Below are 27,991 nucleotides of genomic sequence, written 5' to 3' on the forward strand. Positions count from 1 at the left end.
CTTCGCCTCACCCAGAATCACCTAGCGTTCAGAAAGCAACTTAAAACGTGGATATTTGACAAATAATCCTCCTCCCCTCCCTAAGCGCCTTGAAACCCTCTGGGTATATAGTGCGCTATATACATTTTATGACTTGACTTGACTTGACTTAGCCGAACCCCCACGTGGGCCTTGGTCGGGATTCTGGAGGCCTCTGGTATACATCCCGTTCTTATGCTGTCTGCGATAACTGAGGCCGCTCTGCATTAGGTTCTGGTGGGCTCCCAGAGGCCTGGGGACTCTGATCTGGCTGGAACGAGGGACAGTAGTGCCGCCATGGGACATCCAGACCACTCGCAACCTAAACTGACATTTGATAACAAAAAACCTAAATCCACCGACCCCCCGCCTTGTGAGGAGCATGATGGGGTTGGGAATGCCGTAGATGGAGAGCCGACGGAACCGGACATTCGATGCATATTGCTAGCTATGGAAAAGAATTTGCAGGGCGGCATCACCTCCTTGGGGACCAAAATAGACGCCCTCACGTATCGCATGGACTAGATAATGGAATGGCTCGACAAACACACCGAACGTCTCGATATGTCGGAGCACCGCATAGGCGAGGAGGCGCAGACGACGTTGGACGCAGAGCATAAACAACTGGGCAAGGTGATCCAACTTTTACAGGACAAAGCAGAGGATTTGGAGGCGCCGTCCTTACGAATTACGGGCCTGCCGGAAAGTACGCAGATTGGTAACATGGAACTTTTCGTAGAATCTCTTTTGAAACGACTGCTGGGAGAAATAGCCTTCTAGGAGATGTTTGTCATAGAAAAACCGCACCGCACCTTGGGCCCGAGACCTAAGCCGGGGGCTCCTCCGCGTCCCATTGTGGCCAAGCTCCTTAATTATAGAGACCGCGACACTGCGCTAAAGCTATTTGTTGGGAGGAGGGTTTGAGTTGAGAGAACAGGAAGCAGTAGCGCTCTGAGCAGTATGATCTCTTGAGTTATAATGTCTGTGCGATGGGCACGCGCCATGCAAAACAGGACAGGGGAACACAAACCCAGGTAGAAAAGCACCCCTGTGTATAGGGAGGCCTAGACCAATTAGAGGAAAAACCGGATCCTGTGCACACGCTAGAAGGATAGGTTGTCCTTATGTCAGGACGCAATGTTACATACAAGAAGGCAAAGTATGTCAAAATTCAAAAGGCAAGCACAAATGTTTGTGTACGTAAAGAAGTCTTTATAAATTAATTGTTGGTCAGTACAGAAAATAATAGCCAGCCGACACGTGTTTCGTCACACCGTGAAGGAGGTGAGACTCATCAGGGCTGCTAGGCTGTACGCAGTAGGGTGTGGGATAGGAGGGGTGCTGGGACACGGCTGAGTTGGGGTTGGGCAGGCATGGGTGGGTGACTGGGTAGAATCACATGTTTCTCTTCTGCTGCTGATTGCAAGTGAGGGGGGTTGTTTTGTTGTGGTTTGTATGTAAAGGAGTGTTATTGGCTTGGTAGTTCGGACTGGACTGTTCCCATGAGGCACAGGGTTAGAGCTGATTTGCATATAGCCAGTGTCTGACCCAGGTTGGTGTGGAGTGCAAAAAAACGATGGATTTAGGCCCAGATCCTTGTACTGGGGTGAATGTATGAACTTGTTCTACATTCTGTCCATCAACTGTGTTTTTTGCAATTTTCACCCCGAGTGTGCTGGGTATACTCAGACGTGAGTCCCAGGCTTTCCACACCACTGGAGTCAAGCTATTCAGGCTGATGAAGGTTGATAGCCAGAAACCGGTCCTTGGATGCTTGATTCCGGTCTGGGAAAGACATGGCTTGGTAGTTCGGACTGGACTGTTCCCATGAGGCACAGGGTCAGAGCTGATTTGCATATAGCCAGTATCTGACCCAGGGTGGTGTGGAGTGCAAAAAAACGATGGATTTAGGCCCAGATCCTTGTACTGGGGTGAATGTGTGACATTGTTCTACATTCTGTCCATCAACTGTGTTTTTTGCAATTTTCACCCCGAGTGTGCTGGGTATACTCAGACGTGAGTCCCAGGCTTTCCACACCACTGGAGTCAAGCTATCCAGGCTGATGAAGGCTGATAGCCAGAAACCGGTCCTTGGATGCTTGATTCCGGTCTGGGAAAGACATGGCTTGGTAGTTCGGACTGGACTGTTCCCATGAGGCACAGGGTCAGAGCTGATTTGCATATAGCCAGTATCTGACCCCGGGCGGTGTGGAGTGCAAAAAAACGATGGATTTAGGATGCTTGATTCCGGTCTGGGAAAGACATGGCTTGGTAGTTCGGACTGGACTGTTCCCATGAGGCACAGGGTCAGAGCTGATTTGCATATAGCCAGTATCTGACCCAGGGTGGTGTGGAGTGCAAAAAAACGATGGATTTAGGCCCAGATCCTTGTACTGGGGTGAATGTGTGACATTGTTCTACATTCTGTCCATCAACTGTGTTTTTTGCAATTTTCACCCCGAGTGTGCTGGGTATACTCAGATGTGAGTCCCAGGCTTTCCACACCACTGGAGTCAAGCTATCCAGGCTGATGAAGGCTGATAGCCAGAAACCGATCCTTGGATGCTTGATTCCGGTCTGGGAAAGACATGGCTTGGTAGTTCGGACTGGACTGTTTCCATGAGGCACAGGGTCAGAGCTGATTTGCATACAGCCAGTGTCTGACCCAGGGTGGTGTGGAGTGCAAAAAAACAATGGATTTAGGCCCAGATCCTTGTACTGGGGTGAATGTATGACATTGTTCTACATTCTGTCCATCAATTGTGTTTTTTGCAATTTTCACCCCGAGTGTGCTGGGTATACTCAGACGTGAGTCCAGGCTCTCCACACCACTGGAGTCAAGCTATCCAGGCTGATGAAGGCTGATAGCCAGAAACCGGTCCTTGGATACTTGATTCCGGTCTGGGAAAGACATGGCTTGGTAGTTCGGACTGGACTGTTCCCATGAGGCACAGGGTCAGAGCTGATTTGCATATAGCCAGTGTCTGACCCAGGGTGGTGTGGAGTGCAAAAAAACGATGGATTTAGGCCCAGATCCTTGTACTGGGGTGAATGTATGACATTGTTCTACATTCTGTCCATCAACTGTGTTTTTTGCAATTGGCGAGAACATGGCACGACGGGCACATTGGCTAATGGCACGGACGGTTTTATCTGCTTGCTTATGCTCACACTACCACCCACCGTGAAACAGCAATTGCATGATAGCGATACTATTACACTTCTGACATGGAATTTTAGACGATTAAATGACCACAGGAAGGTCAGACATGTTCTCCACTATCTCTCGAGACACGCAATTGATATTGCACTTCTTCAGGAGACTCATTTACGCCAGGACAGCCCGACCCTAAACTACAGGGGATTACATAATCACTTACATGCTGCCGGATTCACCTCACACGCCAGGGGAGTACTAACCTGGGTGAACCCTAAGGCCCCCCTGACACTGACACCAGTAGCCACGGACGCTGAGGGGCGATATGTCATCACGAAATGTGTCGGTAAAGGCATGACCTTTCACGTAGTCAACTCATATGGTCCTAATTTTGACTGCCCTTCTTCTACTTGACTTTAGCCTCAAGGGTTAGGGAACTTTGCGTGGAGAACGTCTTGTGGGGCGGTGATTTTAATATGATACGCCAGCCTGTGCTTAATAGGTCAGACGGCCCTGACAGACGCCCTTCAGCCTCTGCCCGAGTTCTTGAAACTGAAATGACCCGTCTGGGACTACATGACGTGTGGAGAACTAGACACCCGACACAAGGGGGATACACGCACTACTCAGCACACCATGATATCCACACCCGTATAGATTATTGGTTATTCGCCTCGCCTCTCCTCTCCTCTCCATGGTGCAATCGTGTGTTACACTGCCCCGCACCTATTCGGACCATTCCCCGGTGCTTGTTACACTTAGGGGCCCGGCGAGACGACCTCCCCCTTTTTCCTGGCGCCTCCCCCCGTATGCGCTATTGGACGGCGCCTTTCGGGAAGAATTGGCGACTGCCATTGAGGATTTTTCCGACAGGAACCAGGGTTTGGTAGATTCTTTTATGACTGTCTGGGAAGCCTTTAAGGCTTATATGCGTTGGATTGCTATCTCAAAACATGCAGGTTTCCTCAAATCCATACGAGACCGCCTGTCCCTACTGGAAAACAGAGTAAAGGATATAGAAGCATGTCGCCTCCTTGACTCGGGCGCTGAGTTGACTCGGGATTTTGCCCAAACGATTCGCGAATATCACGATGAGGCGAATGCAGAGGTGAAACACCTTGGGAAATATGCCATTGCTAGATCATACGGAGAGGGGGAACACCCGGGGCAGTTTTGGCGCAAATGGCGAAGCAACGCAGGCACTGCGCGGCGCCGCCCACATTGAGATCCCCACTAACTGAGGAGGAGTTGACCGAGGCACAGGTGGCGGCCAGATTTGAGGAATATTATGCTGCATTATACGCCTCCAGGGGTCCGGCCCCGGAGGAACGTATCCTTGATTATTTAACGCATATCCAGTTACCCTGGCTGACCAATACCCATTGAGAGTTCCTTGCTCACCCATTTGAGAGAGAAGAAGTTGTCTGGGCACTGTCGTCAATGAAGGCCGGCAGCGCGCCGGACAGTGATGGCTTTCCGGCCTCCTTTTATAAAACGTACTCCGATTTGCTGATACCCAAATTATTGACACTTATCGAACAAATGGCGGAGGAAATGCCCCCAACGATGCGGGAAGCTATTATTGTAGCTATCCTTAAACCCGGGAAGCCTCCCGAGGACTGCGCTTCCTATCGGCCGTTGTCGCTGCTCAATGTAGACGCGAAGATCTTCACGAAGATTATCGCTAACCGCCTCAGCCCACTGATTCCTACGCTTGTAGATCCCGACCAGGCGGGCTTTGTCCTCAACCGCAACCTGACCTATAACTTGTGAACCGTGTTTGCGGCATTCCAGCACACGCGCCAGGATGTGCCTGCTGTTGCAGTTTTCCTGGATATGGAAAAGGCCTTCGATTCGGTCGAGTGGCCTTTCCTTCACCTGGGGCTGCAACGTATGAGGCTAGGGGACCTCTTCATCCAGTTACTGAAAATACTCTACGCCTCCCCTAGGGCGCGGGTCCGCATAGGTTCGCTCACGACTGAGCCCTTCTCTATCGGCTGTGGCACCAGACAGGGCTGCCCCCTTTCACCCCTCCTATACGCCATAGTCGCGGCACCTCTCGCCTGTGCTTTGCGCGAGTACCAGGTCATCGTGGTATCCGATTCCCCGCATACTTGATAGTATCCACGTACGCGGATGACACTCTGCTCTATGTGCGACGGCCGGAGTACAACCTCTCGACGGTGCTCAGAGAGGTGGTGCTGTTCAGTTCGCTTTCAGGGATACACGTAAATTGGAGTAAGACCATAATGTTTCCCCTTACCCCTGCTACTAGGAGAATTGCTTCGGAATATCCCATTCAGTGGACCACAGATTCGGTCCGTTACTTGGGTATCCGTCTACATACGGACTCGCAGGTGGTCCTCAGGGAGAATTACGGGGTGGCGATTTCCAAGCTGGAGGATGATGTGAATAAATGGATAGGGCTTCCCTTGTCATTAATGGGCTGCATTTGTTGCTAAAAATGATAGTTCTTCCCCGCTTTCTATTCCTCTTTAGTAATATTCCAATGGTCTTATCGGGAGCTTTCTTTCGGCAGCTTCATGCTCTGGTGTGTTGGAACTGGCCCTTTTTGCAGGGTTATCCCCAAACTTTTTGCTTTTTCCTCCCTTATTTTTCCTGACCCGTGGCTGTTGGCAATAGGACTCTGAGCACTTTACCACTGCTGATCAGCGCTAAAGCGCATATGCTCTCTGTGTAAATTGTTATTGTGATTGGATCTACATGATTGGCATATTTGTATCACCATGAAGTCCCTAGTAAAGTGCACTGAGTGTGCCAGGGCTGGTGATGACAAACTCTACTAGTGGGCCTGCAGCACTGATTGTGCCACAGACATGAGTAGCCCCAAAATGGTGTCCCAGGCCTGCCACCGCAGTGCCTGTGTGCAGTCTGTGAACTGCCATGTCCCCCTGGTCGGTGCCCCCACTGACCAGGCCTAACCCATCCCTTTTTGTGCACATTGGTCACCCCATGGAAGGCCCAAGGCACCCCCCTGGGCAGGGTGCAGTGTATGTGAAAGATAGAGCATGTACTGGTGCAGGTGACATGCTCTGGTAGTGAATTACAGCCATTTTCATTTTTCACTATTGTAAGGCTATCTTTCTCCATAGGTTAACATGGGGGATGCTGGCTACAGTGCTACCAACATTTCTTCCCATAGGAACAAGATAGGACATAAGAGTCTAGTATCCCTGAACTCAGAATTTAATAACACATCTTTTAGGAAAGGTTGTTTTTAAATCCTGTGTTTGAGAACAGCACTTTTAGAAAGTTTCTGTTCTCTTGTCTGACCCTTCTGTGTGCCTTGGCCTGTTTGTGTATTGACTGTCTGGTTTAAGAGTGACAGGGGCTGGGGATTCCCCGGGAGGCCGGCTGAGTCCTAGGCTGAATGACTGCATTTGCAACCTGAGTGGTGGGAGGAGTTAGCACCTGGGCCTGAATAGGGCTGTGCCTGCCTGCCACAATGCTGGCTCCACCTCCTGCTGGGCACCTGGCAACCCTGCCCCTCACTCTGAAAGGAAAGGAGAAGCCAGGAAAACAAAGTACTCAAGAAACACCCAGAACTGGTTCAGACCGGGCTCAGGACCCACATGCACAAAGAGAACAAAGACTATTAGGGGTATAAGTACAGGACCCCTGACAACAGAAAATTAGATAATCCTGGAATCAAGAAGGAACCTCTGCCAAGGATCAAGCTGGAATACTGAAGAAGGAAGACTGGCCTGATGTGTTGCCAGGGCTGACCTGCAGTAGCTTTGTTGCCAAGGAGAGGGGAAGGATTTTGCTTGTGCTGTGTCCCCTTGCTTGAAGGAATCTCCAAGGGCCAGAAGAAGTCCTAGGAACAAAAGGGCTTCACCCCCAGCTTCCCGTGAGCTCTACTGAGAGAGTTCTGTCCTTCCTGGAGTATGGAGCGCATCCCCGACAGTGCAAGGAAATTCCCGCCGCTACGAAGGTCAAGATCGTCGCATCGCCTGTTGCCGCTGTCAGAGCCGTTGCATCCTTCGTTTGTGGGACGCCCCGATCGGTGCGGGAAGTCTAACATCGCTGCGAGTATAGTCGCAGAGCCTGTCGTCGCTGGGTGAGATCACTGCACCGCCTGCTTGCGGACCGCATCACGTCACTGCGAGAGTCATCGCCGAAGCCATCGCATCGAGGAGCTGCGAGAGAGAAGATCACCGCTGGTCCGCGCATCGTCGCCCCGGAGATCGTCGCAACTCCAAAGATCGTCGCATCGTGCCTTTGCGAGAACAAACTTCCTACGGAACCTATGCACCGGAATCCATACAAGTGGCCTTACTCCCCATACAGACCGGATTCGTCGCAACGCGCCCGCTGCTGCAGCGGGGCTGTCGCAACCGCCTCCCCAGGGTCTCAGGAGCAATGCATCCCTTGTTTTCCAACGCACCAGCTTCTGCTTTTGGAACATTGTCGCAACTAAAGGTACTGTGAGCTAAACGTGTTGCAACTGTCAACTTTTCACGCAACTGTGGATTATTTTATCGCAACCTAAAGAACTTTTATCTCAACCTTAAGAACTCTTTTGAAACCATATTCTTGAACTGTGTATGTTGGATTTTTGTCATTTTGGTCTTGTGTAGTTTAGATTAAATACCTTTATTTTTCTAAACTGTTGTGGAGTCAGTTTGTGGTGTTTTCACTGTGTTACTGTGAGTGTTAGTACACATACTTTACACATTGCCTCCTGAATAGCCTTGACTGCTCGTGCCAAGCTACCTAGAGGGTGAGCAGGGGTTATCTCAGAGGGTTTCCTCCTTACCCTGACTAGAATCAAGGGTCTATATTTGAACAGTGGTACCTACCTCTGCCAACTATAGACCCCCAGTTCTAACATGTTGCGCCTGGGGTGGGCTGGGAAACAGCCCAGGGTAGCATAGGATATCCTTATCCGCCCCTACGAAGAAGACTGCCTACATGCTCTGGACTTTGAGCTATATTATCGAGCTGCACAGGGCGCACATGCGTATGGTTGGATGCATGGCCCGGCTGACGCACCGCATCTGCGTATCTAACCAATAGTGGCCGATCCGACTCCGTTGTCGGCACTGATGCCCCGACCTAGAGACCGTTGGACGGGCATCCTAGACTCTCTAAACATCGTGACGCATGCCTTGCATCACCTTATGGACGCTCAGGCTTGTTCGCTGCTGTATGCTCCGGGAGCGAAATTTGTCTGGTGCTCGTGGCTTAGCCCCTGTAAGGATAAAGGTGTATTGTCTGCCCTTACTAAACTGAACCTCAAAAATATGGGCGACCTCTTCACTAACGGTAAGGTTTGCACCTGGGAAGACTTAAATCCGGGGGACGACTCTGGAGCCCTGCTCCTCCCTCGCTTCCAGTTCCATAGGGTGAGACATGCCTTGAGGGGGCTACTGGGAGAGGATCTGACAGAACCCTAAACCGTCTTGGCATATGACTTCGTAGTCACGGCTAAGACACCGGCTAAACTAATTTCGGGCCTCTATCGCATCACACTAGCAGAGTGGACTACGCATTATGCTAAGCCCCGCCTAGCGTGGCAGACTGATCTTGCCATTGACCTCCCTGAGGAAAAATGGAGATACTGCTGCGCTAATGTTAAGAGAGTGTCCCTTAATGGACGCCACCGTCTAATGCACTTCAAGTTCCTTAATAGGGTCTATTACACCCCTGAGCGCTTGTTCCGATAGGGCTTACGAGAGAGCCCTGGTTGTGAACGATGTCGAGCAAAGTCTGCTGATTTTTTGTATTTGGCCTGGCTTTGCCCGAAGGTCGCCGACTTTTGGTGTGCGGTATATGGCGAGGTGAATAGAGTCACAGGCCTGTAGTTGACCCTATCCCCACTATTGGCGCTTCTGAGGTATTCTAAGGATATTGCGCCGGCGCAACGGAGGCTTGTGGACATGGCCTTTTCAGTCGCCAAACGATGTGTCGCGCTCACCTGGATGCGGGGGCCAACCCCGACACTAGCTAAATGGTCTAATGACATGTTATATTGCTGCACCCAAACTGAACAGTATAGTGAGCTCTACTACCTCCCTGTAACCGCCCTAAGAACTACTGGGCGCTATACCTGGAGAGGGGGCCTGTACAGGGTGATGGTGACTCAAGTGACACGCATTCAGTTTCGGGGACGGGGGGTACACGGAAGGACGTATCACAACACATGGGCGTGGAAACCCTGGTCCAAAGTACTTCAAATTAGACTTTTGCTGCTAGTGATGAGGTGGGAGTGGGAGGTCTTGACGATAGCTGAGATGATGAAGTGTATTATATATGTGACAACATCTTCGCCTGAGTTGGGAGTGGTGCTTCAGCCTCTGATTAATGTTTCCATGACAGTGAGTTACTGTGATTTTATTGTCTTACAAATGCCATTTTTGTGCTCTTTGATTGTAAGTTGTCGAAATGCCAATAAATAAACCAATAAAAAAAATTTTTAAACTTGTGGCGCACGTTCGTCTTTTGGAAAAAAAGATGCTACTGATTCATAGCTATTTCTCCAAAAGAAATCATTTTATTGAACCAACCATTTTGTATATATTGTATATTACGTTTCACCTTGTGCCTATCGCTGTGTTTTTCACCGTGTCACTTGCGCCGTCACATCCCATCACGAGCACAATGTGCACTTAGTCTTGTAGGGTTGTTTATGCATTTTTGCCTAACAGTGCTGTTACAACTGTTGTGTTTTATCCAGTCTTCTAAAATATATGATGTCTTTGACATATTTAATGATTGATTCATAGTCTCTCTTTTTCTGTTCTCTATCTGTAATGTCTTGTACATACAAGTGTATCTATTTATAATTGAATCCGGTTGAGATATTGTTGTATATTCTTTCCATAACTACTCTGATCTCAACTAGGTTTACGGGTGATACTCCCGTGTCTTTTTCCCGTATTGTAAATACGGCGCATCTATGGTGGCGCAAGGGTTTTGCATTGAGCCGCAGGGAAACTGACGCGTCTGTACAAATGCATCAGTTTCTTGTAAATCTTATCCCAGAACACATTGTCATGTGTGTGGGATTTCTCAAAAAAAGAATTAGCTTTGTTTATCTTGCAAACCTATGAACATGGGTGTGTGGGGTGTAGTGGTAGCAGCCCCCTTTGGTTTGCGTTGGTTGCAGAAATTACATATGACATACATAGCAAGATTAATAAATTGCATGTTACACAATGCATAATGTTAGTCTTTACCATGTGTAGGATTGTTAAAAATGGGTGGTGCTATTATCCAAGTAAATTATACTCAATTATCCATCCAGGCTTAGTTAGTCTTGCTGGCATTTAAGCCTGTACCGTGCAGATCAGTGAGATGTTTGCTGAAAGTCCATAACACATTGAGGCATCTTCTCTGCTGTGAGAAAGGCAAAGACCTTGGTCATAACTTAAGTGTCGAGGGCGTTTTGTGATTTTTTTCGGGTGTGTTTCAAAGTTGGAACTGATCAAAAGACTTTGAAACAAGTCTTTGGGATCCATTTCTAGGCAGAGTAAAAAAACAAGCTTCAGGGTGTTTACTTTTACTTCTCGAGCAGTTTAGTAAGGTTTAAGGTCTGACCATTCAATATAAATAGTTCTTTCTTATTTGCAGGGTTATGTCAGAGGCTGATTCTATTAAAGGATCAGAAATTAAAAAAACTGTGTACATGTTAAGAGGAAATGTAATGAAAACATAGTTTATGATTAAGGAGAATTAGGCATGCCCAGTAGTTTGCTGCTGAGAAATGAATGACTGGCTGAAAATACTTCTGTGGCTTATTAATAGACAGTTACTCAGAAAACATCATACGTGGTGCAGTAGAGATAAGTTGATAACTCTAAATGACTGCATCCTAAGATCATTTACTCAAGCAAAGTGACAGACCCTTTGGTTGGTAGCTTTCTTTTTAATGTCTTGTGTGTGGATTCTGGCTGGATATTATGGGTCGGTTTGCGGTGGTAAGGACAATCATACAATATTTTAATAACTGATGGTATCTGTTCACCATTTTTCTAAAGGTGAAGATGATCACTCGATTAATGAGAAAAAATGTCAGAGTGGTGAAACTCCCAAAAGTATTTTTACTCACATTGATATCCAACAGACCTCAGCTGTAATAGAGACATGTGTAGTAAAGTAATAACGAGAACTAAAGAAGAGCACTTCTTGTAGTTAATGGCTTTAATCAGCAGAGCAAGGAAACAACGTCAACCTCACCAGCCAGCCAGACCCTAACTCACAAGTCTGGAACACGCTGGTCGAGCCATACTAGAATGCACTCACATTCTACATAACACTTAACGGGGAAAGGGAAAATAGCACAGCAAGTATATACAATGTACAACACCCCCCCTTCCCTTAGGGTAAAACATTTTGACAAAGAACTAACATATGTAATCATTTAAATAAAGAGGAAGTCTGTGGAGTCGCATCTAATACTACGTGAAGGTGAATGATCTTGAGAAACCACCCTATGATCGTTGGTATGATCGTCCACATTGACCTGACCACAAGCATCACCACAACCATCCTCCCTGCGATTTAAAGCATTTGAACTTAAAGGTTTCACACGCTTCCTCAGAGGAGGAAAATATGTAACCAGTATCCTGTGAAGGAACTAACACATTATGACTAGAAACGCAATCACGCAAAAGAGGCACAGAGCTATTTTTAGACACCAATCTTTGATACAGAGCCACTCTGCGTACATTCCATTTCTCACCATTCTCCAACAGAACATAATCAGGAAAGAAGTTTTTAACCCGAAAAAGGATCTCTGAACTTGGCAAGACCTTTGGTTATCCTACCTGGCTTAACCTTCACCAAGTCACCCACAGAGAACCTGCTCGTATTGAAGCTGCCGGATAAGGAACAAGAATGTTCCATCTGATGATTCTTAAGCCAAGAGGGTGTAAGTTTTGTGCCAGCACGCCTCCCACGCATAAGCCCAAAAGGACATTTTACATCCATCCCATGAGCAGTAGTGCGATAAGCCCACACCGTCTCTTGATCCACCTCATTGGAGAAAGAATTAGATAAACATGGAATTTGTATTATGCCTTTCACCACCATGTTGATCCTCTCACAAAGGCCATTCCCTTGAGGATTGTAAAGAGTGGTGCGGTGATGTGACACTCCACAGCCAGATAAGAACAACTTCATTTTATTGGAAGTGAGCTGGGTGCCATTGTCCGTTATAAGTACAGACAGAAAGCCCTCATCCAAAAACAATTTCTTGAGAAAATGAATAGTACAGTCTGTCGTAATCTCTTTAACAAACTCAACAAAAAGCCATTTAGAAAATACATCTATGGCTACTATGGCAAAACTATAGGAAACTGGCAACTCATCCATGGGGGCAATAAAATCAAGACAGACACTGTGCCAAGCTTGATCCGGGGACACAATGTGAGACTCATTATGGCTACCGGCAACCTTTAACCTTTTCTCACCTTCCTTACAAGTAAGGCAGTTTTCAATCCACGAAGCCGTTTGCGTGTCAATCCCTGGCCACTAGAAATCGGCTTTGATCCTACGCTGGGTAAAGGTCTGACCCAAATGCCCTTCATGAGCCAGTTTTATCAACTTACACCTTAGATCAAAAGGAGGAATAAACCTATCACCCCTCAAAAGAATAGCATCACCATAAAGTGAAAGTTCATCCAAAATATTAATAAACAGGCGTACTGAAGGTGCAACACAACTCTAACGCTTCAAATCCAGTTTAACCATGTCTATAACTTCCTTCAACACCACATCTTTATCCATGGCCAGGAGCCACTCTTCCTTGGTAAAGGTGCCTTCAGCTAACTGTACAATGTCATGAATATAAGCAACAGCACTCTCCTCCTGACCCTCAAAATTTCCAAGACCAATGCCCGCACCAGCCATGGGAAGTTTAGAAAGGCAATCCGCCTGCACATTGCACCAGCCCTGAATGTATGAGATGTCATATTGGTACTCTTGGAGCTTAGAGGCAAGCGTCACTAACCTAGGGGAACCCTTACCTGTACCTCCCGGAGACAATACACTAACTAAAGGCTTGTGATCAGTTTTTATCCGAAACTTTGTCCCCCACAAATAGGTTCTAAAGTAATGCACGCCCCATGCAGCAGCCAATGCCTCTTTTTCAGCTGTTGTGAGTGGGCGAGAAGCAAATGCAATCACCTTCTCTCCTTGCACATGCCTTTGCAAAAGAACAGCCCCTAGACCTAAGCAACTTGCATCAACCATTACAATCGACTCGCATTTGCTATCAAAAGGTACCAGAACACCCGCCTCACACAACTTCTTCTTAATGGCGTTAAAACAGACAGAGTGAGGATCGCCCCACACAAATTTCACTCCCTTTTTAAGCAAAGTTCTCAACGTAGCTGTCTTGTCTGAAAAATTTCTAACAAACTTCGCATAAAACTCAGTCAATCCCATAAAGGAACACAATTGGTCCTTATTAGAAGGACACAGGGCTAATTTTATCGCTTCTCTGAGATTTTTCTTTGGTCGAACTCCCTCAGAAGATATCTCATAACCCAAGTATTCTATTTCTTGTACAAAAAACAAACACTTATTCATCCGCAGAGTCAACCCTGCTTCCCCAATCCTATTTCGAACCAATTTCAAAACTTGATTATATTCATCAACGGTGTCACCAAAAATCAGTATGTCGTCTTGAAAGAACACAACTCTACCAATGCCCTTAAACAACTCAGTGACCATACTCTGAAACACGCTGGCAGCCGATATCAACCCAAAGGGAAGCCTGGTGAATTGAAAAGTGTTTCACTGGTTATAAACGCCGTCAGATGTTTAGACTCCTCATGAAGACGAACCTGATGGTAAGCGCTTTTCAAGTCCAGCTTGTTTAAGAACCTTGCACCTTTAAGAGTAGACACCAACTCCCCAATTTTAGGAAGAGGAAACACATCCGCAACCACACACCTATTTAAAGATCTCAGGTCCACACAGACCCTGATCTTTTTATCAGCCTTCTGGGTAATGACCACCGAAGAAACCCATGGTGACGCTTCTATGGGCTCAATAATACCGCCCTGCAACATTTCATGCAATACCACTTTCACTTCTTCCTTAACAGCAAGGGGTACTCTCCTCACTTTGTGCTGTACTGGTACAGAGTTACTTTTGATCCGAATTTTATGGACATAGGGGCCGATTATGATCGCGGACGGACTTGCGTCCGTCCGCGATCGTTGAGGAGGAGGGGACGTCCTCATGGGCTGCGGAGTCCCCTCCTGTGCGATTAGGATGTGACCGCCACCCTGGCGGTCACATCCTCTATTTTTAACATTGCCGCGGGTGCAGCTTCAAGCTGCACCCGCGGCAATGTTAAAAATGCACGCATTGCATTTGCATGCAGAAAGAGGCAGGCACCGCGCGGTGCCTGCCGCTTTCTGCATGCAAATGCAGGGGGGTACCATAGGTACCCCCCATGTGCACCCCCCACCCCCCCTTCACCTAGGGGGCCCGCAACGGGCCCCCTAGGTGAAGATACGTATGCTTTTCCACGGCGGAAAACCCGCCGCGGAAAAGCACTTTTAAAATCCCATCCTGATGTGGCGGACGGTGTCTGAGAGACACCGTCACCATATCAGAGCTTTTCCGCCGCGGTTGTAAGCCAGCCGCGGCGGGAAAGCTGCGGATGGAAACCAGGACCCACCAGCCATCCTAATGTGGCGGTGGGTCCTTGGTCAGTCCGCTGCGGTTTTTCCGCATCCTCAGGGCCGGCGGTGGCTTCCGCCGGCCCCGAGGATGCGGAAAAACCGCAATCCTAATGACCCCCATAATCTTTTAACTCACCTAACTTCTCCCTAAAAACCCGTTTCTCATCATTGACAATGTCTTCAACGTAGTACTTATCAACAACCATGACTTGTACCGACGGCCTAAGATTCACCATTTTATGCAGGTCATACTGATAAATCCAACCCAAAATGACATAAACCCTACCATGTGTAGACCTGCTCTTAAAAATGATGTCAGAGTCAAAACATCCTATTAGATCAATAGTATCACCCTGATAACTCATGGGACATATGTCAACATCATTCAAAGGAACATCACGCGACACACTCACAAACATATCCTCAGGTATGATGGTATACCTTGATCCAGTATCTACCATGAGACTAACGGTATGGCCATCAATCACAAAGTCGGCTTTGGGCCTGTTCTCTCTCACCTCATTAAAAGTGACAACATCAGGAATTGAGTCTTCAATCACTAAAATCTTATTCCTATCTCTCTTGATATCTACAGATTCATCCTCAATAACAGCAATTTTTTACTTGAACTTATTGCGACACATTCTTGAAAAATGACCTATTTTACCACAACTGAGACACTCTTTGTTATTGGCATAACAAAATCTTGCCTCAGAAGTATGTGTATTGCTCCCACACTTCATACACATCTTCCCAGGCACTCTGCTAGAAAAAAAATTATTTTGCAAACTCTTACTCTTACTCTTGATTGCTGCTACATTGTCATCTTCAGCATGAATTTCATCATCCAACAATCGTTCAGACACTGCAGATATCTGACTCTGAGAGTTACATTTTTGTAATTCCCTCATACACCTCTCAGATTCCTCCACTACCTTTGCTAAATCAATGGCTAATTTTAGTGGAGGATTCTTGGCAGCCAACAACCTCTCCTGAATTTTTCTATTATTGCACTGCACGATGAGTTGATCCCGTATCAACTCATCAGTCATCTGCCCGAAGTTACATTTAACTGAAAGCTCACGAAGACGTTTAACGGAATCATCTATGGACTCCTCGCTTCTTTGCTTGTTTATGTAGAATTTATACCTATTCATGACCAAGTTCTCCTCCTTAGCAAACCTTATTTCCAGTCTTGTGACAGCCTCTTTGTATTCATCCACAGTGGACTGTCCAGGTTGCAAAGCTTGAGGTAGATATCGAAACACTCTCTGGCCCTCCTTCCCCAAAGCACTTAACAATAAAGCTTTTTTCCGTTTCGCTGAGAAATCCTGACCATCCAACGCTTCAATATAATGATCAAACATTTTTATCCCATCCTCCCACGAAATAGATGGTGTGCCGGGCTCACTCAAGAACTGTGGAGGTAGAGCCACCACTACCTGCTGAGCCATGATGGAAACCTGTAACACAAAACACCCCCCAACATGTGACACAACTGAATGCACCCCACAACACCACGTAACACTATAACCTAAATGGCAAACATCTGTCACTCATGGGGGTTACAATTCTGACTGGTTGAATGTCAAAGATCAGAGCGAATATAATCCTTTGTAAGAAACTGTGAGCGCAGGGATGACCCTCACTTCAATAAATTCCTCACTTACTGTCCCAAAGTAGGCTTCTGACAAGATGAGTGTGTCATCGAATACTCGCTCGTATGTCCGATCGCTGTGACCACCTTCGAAATGACTCTCGTAGCGAAGCGCATTTGCCAACCGCCTTTACCGATAGCCCACAAGGCGCACCAATGATGACGACACACTAGCTCGAACGCGAGCGTCAGTATGTCATGCGCCGTGAGGACGTGTAGCAGAACGTGTAGAACAAGGGTCCAATGCCATGTCACAGCCACACGCAGGCGTTGGAAAACACACCGCGGTTGCTAAGAAACCTTCCTCAGAAGTGCCAGCAGTCACGCGAAGGCGGCGCTCGAGCGCACTCACAGTTTGCCGAGGACGTCAACGGCCGGGGATTTGCCCAAAATACCTTTCCCTAGATATCGAACGCCGAACGACGTCTCAAATTCCTGCACCACGCGGATTCATCCTTCGGCGAGGTAAGCTTTCGTTGTTTCACACAGTATCCTGCTCTCTCCCGTACTTTCTTCGTACTCCTGTGTTCTCCTCATCTTGCCAGCTACCAGGATCGTCGCCAAATGTAGTAAAGTAATAACGAGAACTAACGAAGAGCACTACTTGTAGTTAATGGCTTTAATCAGCAGAGCAAGGAAACAACGTCAACCTCACCAGCCAGCCAGACCCTAACTGACAAGTCTGGAACACACTGGTCGAGCCATACTAGAATGCACTCACATTCTACATAACACTTAAAGGGGAAAGAGAAAATAGCACAGCAAGTATATACAATGTACAACAACATGTTTTAACTGAAAAGCATAGAACTAAAAAGCCTTCTCTATCCAACCTAAGGCTAATGATATGAGTCAATACCTTTACATAATAATGAAGGAATGTGCAAATGCGATAACCCTATGGGATCAACTGACAGAAAGTGGTGACTAAAAGAATAGCATACATGTTAACACCACCTACCATTTCAGGGCTAACTGTTATTGTGGTCCTCAAGGGTAAGAACCCCAACATTGCGGTGTTTAGGAAAGGCAAGAAGAATGAAGTTCTGAGTGAAAGAGATTTGAAAGAAAAATGGTAAAAATGGCTGGGTGAAGATTGCTTTGAAAACAGAAGCAATAGGAGTATCTGTGGGTCACTGGGTAAGTATAAAATTGACAAAGAGTATATAGAAGGGTTGTGTATTTTTACGAAACCAGTGCTTGAGACAATTGGAAACTATTCTTACCAATAATGGACGTTGGAACCATAAAGGAGTTTTCATCTAGAATGGGGTGATTTTCAGGGAGGACTTTTCAGATGAACATAAGATGTAAAAGAGAATTTGGCCTCAAAACAAGTGAACATTCCTAGATCATTCATACAATTACAAATGCTTAACTAACTATTCTTGGGTTGTTTAGTTTTTCTCCATTTTGTTAAACATCAGGTGTGTAAAATAATGTTTTTACATCAGTGTGATTGAAAGTGCACACAATAGTGTGTGGGGAATTTCCTGTGTGAGGCATATAATGTCATCTGTGGAATGTAAAGAGAGGAATTTCACTGTTACCGGTGCATTCTGGAATGTGAATTGGATCATTGTGCCAATGAGAGCAGAAGTTTAGGATTGAAGGAGGAGGCTGAGTGGGTTGTTGCAGTACTTGGACGTTTCATTGAAATAATGCAATAATGCTCTTACCGAAGTTCTCAGGAATGGAGCCCACACTTTTCATTGCAAGACAACAGTGGCATAGCAAGGGGGGGCTGAGGCGGTCAGTCACACCCCCTTACCATCCCTCCCCCCAACCCCCCCCCCCCGGTTCTTCATACGGCCGCCTCGGGGCAGCCGGAGGTCTAGCAACGCCACTGCAAGACAGTACCTATTCACTAAATGATTAAGAAATCAGATCACTTGAAAGTTACCAATCATCTTTCCCAGAAAGCCAACGGTCAAAGCAGGGCCCATGGCAGGGCACAGTAGAACGTCCAACTTCAGGGATTTCCATTTATCCGCAAACTCCTCACGGTAACTCTAGGAGAGGTAAGTAAAATATAACATTATTGCAAAATTAAAACGTTTGTTAGAGATGTTCATAGTACACTTTGGTAGAACATTCTTACAGGACTAAATTCCTGATTAACAGTTAACAAGGCAATTTGGGCTCTACAAAATGGCCACAATGTGTCTTGTGGCTGCATTCAGAAAGAATGAAAGAAATAAGAAAGAAGGAAGAGGCAACTAAAAAAGAGAAAGAAAGAGAGAGAAAGAAAAAAGAAAGGAAGTAGGAAAGAACGCAAAAAGGGGCCAAATACATAAAAACTGAGGAACAAAATTCTACAGTAAAGACATTTTGAGCTTTTAAAATTTAGTTTCATCTTAGTTTGATAGAAAAATACATAAAATGCACCAATGATAGTAATTAATAACTTTTGATCATATATTGTGTTTGTTTTCTAGCCAGGGGTAGTAAACGCTATATACATGCAATTTAAATACAATACAAATACATTAAGCAGCACATGAAATTCAAACAGATAAAATAAATAGTTTGAAATATAAAAGAACCATTACAAAGACCTGTAAACCTGGGTTTGTGCCAAAATGGGGCACCTACATGACACAGGTGTTATGACGAGAAATATCTTAACTTCTCCTCTTGCTATGTGTGCTGTATTCTGCATGGAATACACTGTGTTGATATTTTTACAGTATCAACAGTTTCTCAATCCAACCCTTAAAAATAGGAGGGATTTTCGATTTTCAATTTTTCATGCTCAGTTTGTTGGCTATAAATCCTCACTTTGACCAACACTGAAGAACATGTCCTAAATGTATGTAGGTGGCAATAAGTGGAACCAGAGAACTATAAAAGACCAATTTATATTGTGCTCAACGACCAAACAAGCCTTATACAAATCCGCACTTCAAAAGTTATTACGCTGTGTGCATTTCCAAATCATGTGACCCAAAGTATTTAGCTTGGCTTTATATGTTCAACACAGGGCAGTGCCCATCATACTGTACACCATGATGGAAGTGCAATACCGATTATTGCAGAGTTAATTTGCTGATCTTGAGAAATGCTTGGGCTTGGACTGATTCTACTTTACCCTTGAAATACGGGGGGTGTGTGTTTGTGAGTGTGTGCGTGTGTGTGTATGTGCGCGTGTGCGCATGTGTGTGATATTAAATGAAAAATCATGTATATAGGACACTAAACAAAGTAATGTATTACTACCCAGGTAAACCCAGGCATTCAAACTTATGCTTAGCTGGTTGCATGCAGCTGTGTACAGCGAGTGCAGAACACACTGATCTATTTTACTTGACTGTAACCTCTGACTTGTAGGTTAAACAAAGATATGTGCAAACATGGTTTAATCCACTGATCGTTCTCACATAAAGCAGAAATATGTGCCCTACAGGTTACCTGCAATTCTCTGCACCAGGAGCATTAACCTTCTGAGTTATCTAATGAGTCAAACTTTAGACCAGATATTATACACAGATCTATCCTGCAAGTGGATAACCATCTGCTATATTACCAGGATAATATCCTAAAACATAAATGGATCCTTCACACCTATCTTGAAATGGAGTATGTGTGTGCCCAACTAAGGGAACCACAACAGCTTTAGTAACACATTTTAACATGTTGCCATTTCTTTAGGAGTAGAGTGATGTACATATGGATGCATAGGCAACATGGTGCGGCAAGACACAAGCTGAGCAAAATCACACTAGGCATGGAGGAAAATATTGCCATACAGCTTCACAACATAGGAGAGTAAATAAAAATTCCATAAAGCTGGACAGGTATATGTGAATCTCAGTAAGGTACAGAAAAGCTCATTGATTCACGTGTCATTGAGAAAAGTGCACAACATAGCATATTATTCACAGTATGCACTAAGAAGAAACTCCAGGTGAGGGGAGAGTATAAGTGCATGTAAGCTTCAGGGAGGAGGGAGGTGGAGCAGAGTAAAGGACAGCTGTAAATGAGTGGGAATTGGAACTTTCAGCCAACATAAAGGATACAAGCGCCTTTATATACATCTAAAGACCTGTATCAAGTGGAAGATTCTGTAGAAATCCTATTGAAGATGTGAGTACTGGCTGGTGATTTCCCACGGTTTGTGGGGGCTATTCGCCTGTGGATTGAATATACAAAACAGGCAACAGGACTGGCACTTTCTGCCATGATTGGCAAATGCTCTAAAAATAGGTGTCAGGAGCTGAGATAACTCCCAGAACATTGAGACGGGCAAGGGAATATGAGAATGGATTGTGTAATTAGGTGGTGTTAATCAACTGAGGAGAATAGAATTAACCAAAAACAGCAAATACGCATACATTGGCCAGTCTTCAAATATCGAATGAATAAAGAAACCTCTTTTGTTTCTATGTCTAATAAATATGGGGCAACAACATGAACGTTCTGGGCCTACGTTTGCATCTAAGATTTATTCCAGAGGTCTATTTTGAAATTAGCCCACCTAAGTGTCTCTACTGCCCCACAATAGTGTCCCATGCATTAGGCCGGGAACTGGGAAGAGACAATGTGAAAAGTGGTAAGCTTCGGCAAAAGGAACGCTGTGAATAGAGAGGGAAGGCAGTGAGGAATCCATGAAAAAAGGGCTCAGCGACCACATAATGCTTTTTAAAAAGGACTATTACCCCAAACCTGCTTAAACACCATTCTTAATTACCAGGACCAACTCAAGTTGGTGACATTTCCAACCGTCCTGCTACCAGCAGAAGCGGTCGCTCCACAAGCTGCTCCACGCCTTCACCTGGTACAGGGTACACTAGCGATCTCGCCCTGCACTGCTTGAGCCTGCACATTATATTTAGTGTAAATCGGTTGCCTGCATTATTATCGGATCGTAATTGATAGCCTGCATAATTATTTGCTTATCGCTAAGGTATTCCTGATAGCAGCGCGTATTGCCAAGGTGCGCTAGTCCAACTTTTAATTGTGCTACCTGCTGATTTAATTTGCCTGATTGTGCCGACGCCACTGCCATTTGCCTCGTGCATTTGTCTATCGTGCCCCAGTCCGATTTCATTATTGGCTTGCAGCCATCTTGTTTGTTGTTGTTTGAGCCTCCCTGCCCTGAACTCCGCCCCGCTCCCGCCTCCCAGCTGACCCTCCCTCGCCCCTCCCCCCTCCACTATCCACTTATGACAGATGCATTTGCGCGGACGTTCACGCGCAGCGGTCGCGGCCCATGCGCGCCGAAGGTGCGCCAAAGGTAAGCCCGTCTACGCCCGTCCGCGCCTGGACTGCGCCCAGCGCCAGACCCCCTGGCCCCTGCAAAATCCACTCGACCCGCATAACGTACGACTCCGCTTCCCTCCTTGCCCTCAACCACAGACTCACTGCACAATGCTGCACAGCTACCCCAGGATACACCCACGGACCATTCGCCTGCCATTTCTGCAAGTACACCTGCATCAGAACCCACACCAAAGCCACTCCCTCTAAACACAGCTCCGACTCTAACCACCTGAAGTGCATCCTGCTGAACACCCGCTCGATCCACAGACACGCCACTGAACTCTGGGACCTCCTCGACACTACATCGCCGGACGTCGCCTTCCTAACTGAAACATGGGTGAACGCCTCATCAGCACCCAACATCGCCATAGCCATCCCGGACAAGTACAAGATCATCCGAAAAGACCGCACCATCCAAACAGGAGGAGGCATCGCTATCGTGCATAAGAACACCATCCGAATCACGACCAGCTCCGACGACAACCTCGCGACCTCCGAACACCTTCACTTTCAGATCCACACCGACCTCAGGAACACACTCAGAGGCACCCTCATCTACAGACCACCAGGATCCGGCACACAATTTAATGAAGACATCACTGACTTCATCAGCCCACATGCCCTCACCTCCGAGAACTACATTCTACTGGGAGACCTCAACTTCCACCTAGAAAAGAATAACGATAACAACACCGCCACCCTTCTGGACAACCTGGCTAATCTCGGACTCAAACAACTTGTTAACACCCCCACCCACCTTGCCGGACACACGCTCGGCCCTATCTTCACCTCCAGCAAACACATCTCCTTCGATCACACCACAGCCCTCCATTGGACGGACCACAGCTGCGTTCACTTCAGCTACAAAAAGACCACGACCCACATCCCACAACAACCTATTCCTTGAAGAAACTGGAACAAAATCACCACCTACCAACTCTTCACTTCGCTTAACCAAAACCCCCCCACCATATCATCGGACCCAAACCAAGCTGCCACCAAACTCACACAATGGATCACCCACTGCGCTAACGAATTAGCACCCTAGAAAAACCACCAAGTCAAACAAGGTAGCAAAAATGCCCCTTGGGTCTAAGATGACCTTAAGAAATCCAAGAAGCTATGTCGTACCCTCGAGAAAACCTGGAGAAAAAACCCAACCACAAACAACCTGACCACCTTCAAGGACGCCACCCACAAACACCACCAACTGATCCGATCCACCAAGAAATTCAAGGATCGACTCGACAACAACACCCACAACAGCAAAGAATTATTCAACGTCAGAGAATTTACCAACCCCACCGCCAACACCAACGACATCACTCCCTCTGCGACTCCCTATCCTCCATCTTCCACAACAAAATCACCGACATTCATAACAGCTTTGGAAACCTGTCCAAAGAACAACCCACTTCACCCACCGCGGAACCAAAACAACACTCTCACAACCTTTGCGCCTGGAACCCAATCACGACTGAAGACACCATCCGCCTGATGAACTCCATCCACTCAGGATCGCCAACCGACCCATGCCCCCACCACATTTTCAACAAAGCAGACTCCATCTTCGCACCCCATCTCCGCGATGTCATCAACTGCTCCTTTAACTCCGCTACCTTCCCAGAAAGCTAGAAACATGCCGAACTCAGCGCCCTTCTGAAGAAACCCACAGCTGACCCCTCCGAACTTAAGAACTACCGCCCCATCTCACTCCTCCCCTTCCCGGCCAAAGTCATCGAGAAAGCCGTCAATAGTCAGCTCGCCGCATTCCTTGAATCCAACAATTCACTTGACCCCTCACAGTCCAGGTTGCGAGCTAAACACAGCACCGAAACCGCCCTCATCGTTGCTACAGACGACATCCGAACGCTTCTGGACAACGGAGAACAGTTGCCCTCATCCTACTCGACCTCTCCGCCGCCTACGATCCAGTCTGTCATAACACCCTCATAGAACGCCTCAGCAACATCAGAATTCAAGGAAAAGCGTTGGACTGGATCATCTCATTCCTCGCCGGAAGAACCCAGAGAGTCCGCATCCCCCCATTCAAATCAGAGGCAACCGAAGTCATCTGCGGCGTACCACAAGGATCATCACTCAGTCCCACCCTCTTCAATGTGTACATGAGTCCTCTCGCATCTATCGCGCGTCAACACAACCTCAAAATCATCTCCTACGCTGACGACACCCAGCTAATCCTCTCCCTCACCAAAGATCCTAACACCGCCAAAACCAATCTACACGAAGGAATGAAAGAATTAGCCGAATGGATGAAGAACAGTCGTTTAAAACTAAACTCGGACAAAACTGAAGTCCTCATCTTAGGATCATCCCCCTCTGCATGGGACAACTCATGGTGGCCACAGGCTCTGTGCACAGCACCCACACCTACAGATCACGCGCGTAACTTAGGCTTCATCCTAGACTCCTCCCTATCGATGAGCAGACAAGTCAACGCCGTCTCTTCATCATGTTTCAACATCCTACGCATGCTCAAAAAAATCTTCAGCTCGATCCCCAACGAAACAAGAAAGACAGTCATCCACGCACTAGTCCCCAGCCGACTAGACTATGAAAACACTCTCTACCCCGGACCCACAGCCAAACTACAGAAAAAACTCCAGCGCATCCAAAACGCCTCAGCCAGACTCATACTGGAAATCCCCAGTCAAGCTCACATTTCCGGTCATCTGAAAGATCTCCACTGGCTTCCCGTCAACAAAAGAATAACGTTTCGCCTCCTCACCCACGCACACAAGGCCCTCTACGCCCTAGGATCAGAATACCTCAACAAACGACTATCCTTCTACACACCCACTTGCCAACTATGTTCATCCAATCAAGCCCTCGCCACAATCCTGCGCATCAATAGATCCACCATGGGAGGAAGATCTTTCTCCTATTTAGCGGCCAAAACCTGGAATTCCCTCCCCTCCCACCTCCGCCTCACACAGAACCACCTCTCCTTCAGAAAGCAGCTAAAAACCTGGCTATTCGATAAATGATGCACTAAAGCACCCACCCTCACTCAAGCGCCTTGAGACCCTCTGGGTGAGTAGCGCGCTATACAAATTACTGAACTTGAACTTGAACTAGATAACAGCATATGATGAAGCAAGCTGTATAGTAAAGTAGCAAGTGGCCTCTGTGTCCGGTGCGAAATTCACCATGGTAGCAACATTTGGTTTAAGGTGCACATAAAATCAAACAAAAAAATAGGGAGAATTTTCTTCAAATTTTTATTAACAACCCTGCACTGATTTGAGATTTGAATATATAACGATTTCCATGACATAATAAGTGAGATTTTCACTTGTGCAGGGACTCCCAACAACCTTGTTGATTTAGCCTCATTATTTGCATTGATCACAATATGGACAGCAGTCTATCCCAAGATGGCTTACACAATTAACAAGCCATACCTTGACGTATAAAATACCACGTGATTACGTGGGATGTGTTGAAAGTGGTCTCACTGTTGTGAACGAGGAGGCCTAACATGATATAAAGAACTCCTCGGATCCTTCGACCCATCTTTTGGAACTGGGAAAGATGAGACCCGAAGATACTGTAAGTGGGCTAGGACACCAATCCCAGTATCCCTGGGAGTTTCACTTGCCTCTTCCCACTTCAAGTGTGATTGGAGACGTTCACTAACTTCAACAGATTCCTATGGGGACCATAGGGTATTTAAGGTTCTCCTGGACCATTCCATGTGAGTCAACGTCGAATGGTATTACACCACTAGGTATATCACAAGCAGTGACCATATGTAGAGTAGGGACATCAGTGCACAGTTTTTCTCTGTAGGGTACTATGAACATTCACAAGGTTCTGAAGAAATGCCACAAGACTTGATGTGGAAACCTGGGGCACTAAAGATGTAGTTCAAATTAGAGTGACCCCTTAATGACTAAGTTTCAATTGGTCTTCTTGTGTTTTTGCTTCATAATACTGTAGAAGAAGGATGCCTATGAGAACTATAAATCAACTCTATATTGTGGGCTCGGCTGCTAATTAATTATTTTTACATGGCGCATGTCATGCTTTCAATTAGAAACTCTAACACGAGGGTTTTTAGAATTCAGAGAAATCGCTTGGCGCTCATCTAAATAATCGCAAATGGGTAAGGGGAGGATGAATCTGTATTGTGCCACTAGGAGAGGGGATAAGCCTTGTAACCCCTCAATTTAGTGCAGGTGAAGACCCTCACAGTGAAACAAAAAACAACAACCTAGGCACACATAGTAATAGGAAAACAGTATGTAAGTAAGTACAAGAGATAAAGCTAAATGGTTATAAAATGAGAGAAAGTATCTTCCGATGTGTTGAATAATGTTCTGTCTTTTATTATTCCTTCCGTTTTGAGCCAACGAACAGAAGAAAACCAGCCGACACGTGTTTTGTCACATTTGGAAAATAATTCTGCGACTTCCTCAGAGCTTGATTTTAGTGCTTCACGCTGACAAGGATTGTGATTATTACAACTACTGAATAGTTAACAGTGGTCATCACACTTTGTAAAGCGTGTGCATCTTACTATTCGTTGACAAATGCCGATGTAATAAGCAACTTGAACCCAATTTTGTGGAAAAGGCTGACTAATTGTTGCAGCTAAGCATGAACTTCTGATTTAGCTTACTCAACTGGGGACGGTACTCACCCCTGGTAATATCTGCTAGGTGTTTAGGATCGCATAAGACTGGTCTCCAATTCCCAAACAAACATTGGTAATGCCAATGGGACTCACTTTTAAACATGTGATGCCAAATGTAAAGTGTCTAGTTTGTTGCTGAAAATGCAAGACAGATCTATTAACTTTGGCAGCACTGTCGTATAGCACACTCAGTCCCACAACTTGCAGTATTAATTCACTGCACCTGCCAAAGCCACAAGATTTAAATAAATAGAAATGACAAAGAACACATAATACAAATTGGGATTTTTTTTTTGCTGAAGCCAGCTATTCCTGATGCAAGCTGCAATACCTTAGACCATTACTAGAGGTCTCTCAAGGTAGATATAGGTCTTCACTGTAGCAGTCTGCCGTATCTTATGTAGTGACTAGAGGTGTATGTGACAGATAGAAGTCCTTCCTTTGGCAGGATGAAGCACCTTATGCTGTTTCTAAGGTTCCTTCACTCAGTCAAAAACAGGGTGTAGACTCCTCTATTAGTCAATGAGGCTGGTCTGTCTGATCACTGTGTGGGCCGTTTCTTGGCAGTTTTTGGTCCTGTTTTATGGCCAGGTCAGCCAGTTTTTACGGTTGAGTTTCCTGATATTAGTATAAACATTGCCTGAAACAAACACAAATGAATGCAGACCCCACTCCTTGCAAAATATTTTAAAAGTTCAAAACTGGCCTGATATGCAAGTGCGAGCCATTTTCAATCTGTCCGATTTGCTGATGGGGGCTACTTTTAGTTTGAAGTCAGACAGTTTTTTTTTCACAGTCCGACTTTGGAAAAAAGTTCTTTCAGTAACAGGCTGCAGTACCAAAGCTGTTACTAGAGTTCAGTAAAGTCAGACACAAGTCTCTGCTGTTAGCAAGCTTCTCTATTTGTAACAGCTGTTTTATGTCCTAAAAGCATCCACCACATTCTCCTCAACCTCTGGATACCAGAGTGTTATGAACACAGCTTATACCCTGAGCCAATGCCAGAAACTCAACTGTGCTTTTGTCTTTAGTATGTTTAAACCAAAGGGGTTTCGTCCATTCTGGGAGCCTGGCAGGACGTCTAATACATTTTTTCAAACAAGGGGTACCAGGCCACCAATTTCAGTACTGCTAATTAATACTGCAGATTCGAAATACAACGCAAAAAATCATTGTACTTTACTTTCATATTTGTATTGATTCAACTTCATTTCAAACAACTGTTCATTATTCGTGATGCATAGGAGGAATACACATTTCATTCATGTTTTTGTAAAATGTTTTTCATATAATTTTGATTCGCACAATATACTGAATGAAATGAAGTGGTTACCCCAATCTGCAAACCACTTCAGTTTACAAATATATATTTCAATTCAATGGAGTTCAAGTCAACTCATAGAGAGAGGGCGGCTTCAACAAAGATTCATATATTCACGTTGCTTGGCTAATGACTTATGCTTGCCTTTTATGTCCTAAATAAATATGCCAGTGGTAGTTTACGATGAAAATAGTCATTAATATCTATCTGCTTGTCTTGTCCTGAGCTCTAGGAAACCACAGCTGGGGTAATC

General features: G+C 46.0%; 1 protein-coding gene across 1 annotated transcript in view; it reads right to left on the reverse strand.

The window, feature by feature from the left end:
• The window catches only part of LOC147747107 (vitamin D3 hydroxylase-associated protein-like), a 329,790-nt gene that overhangs the window by 35,452 nt on the left and 266,347 nt on the right, over positions 1-27,991 (reverse strand). The window contains exon 13 of the mRNA XM_086952358.1: positions 18,399-18,507. Within this exon, the coding sequence (XP_086808484.1) occupies positions 18,399-18,507 (109 nt within the window). The remainder of the gene's footprint in view (positions 1-18,398; positions 18,508-27,991) is intronic.

Source organism: Lissotriton vulgaris, chromosome 1_1 (genome assembly GCF_964263255.1).
Source record: "Lissotriton vulgaris chromosome 1_1, aLisVul1.2, whole genome shotgun sequence".
In the NCBI taxonomy this organism is placed as follows: domain Eukaryota; kingdom Metazoa; phylum Chordata; class Amphibia; order Caudata; family Salamandridae; genus Lissotriton; species Lissotriton vulgaris.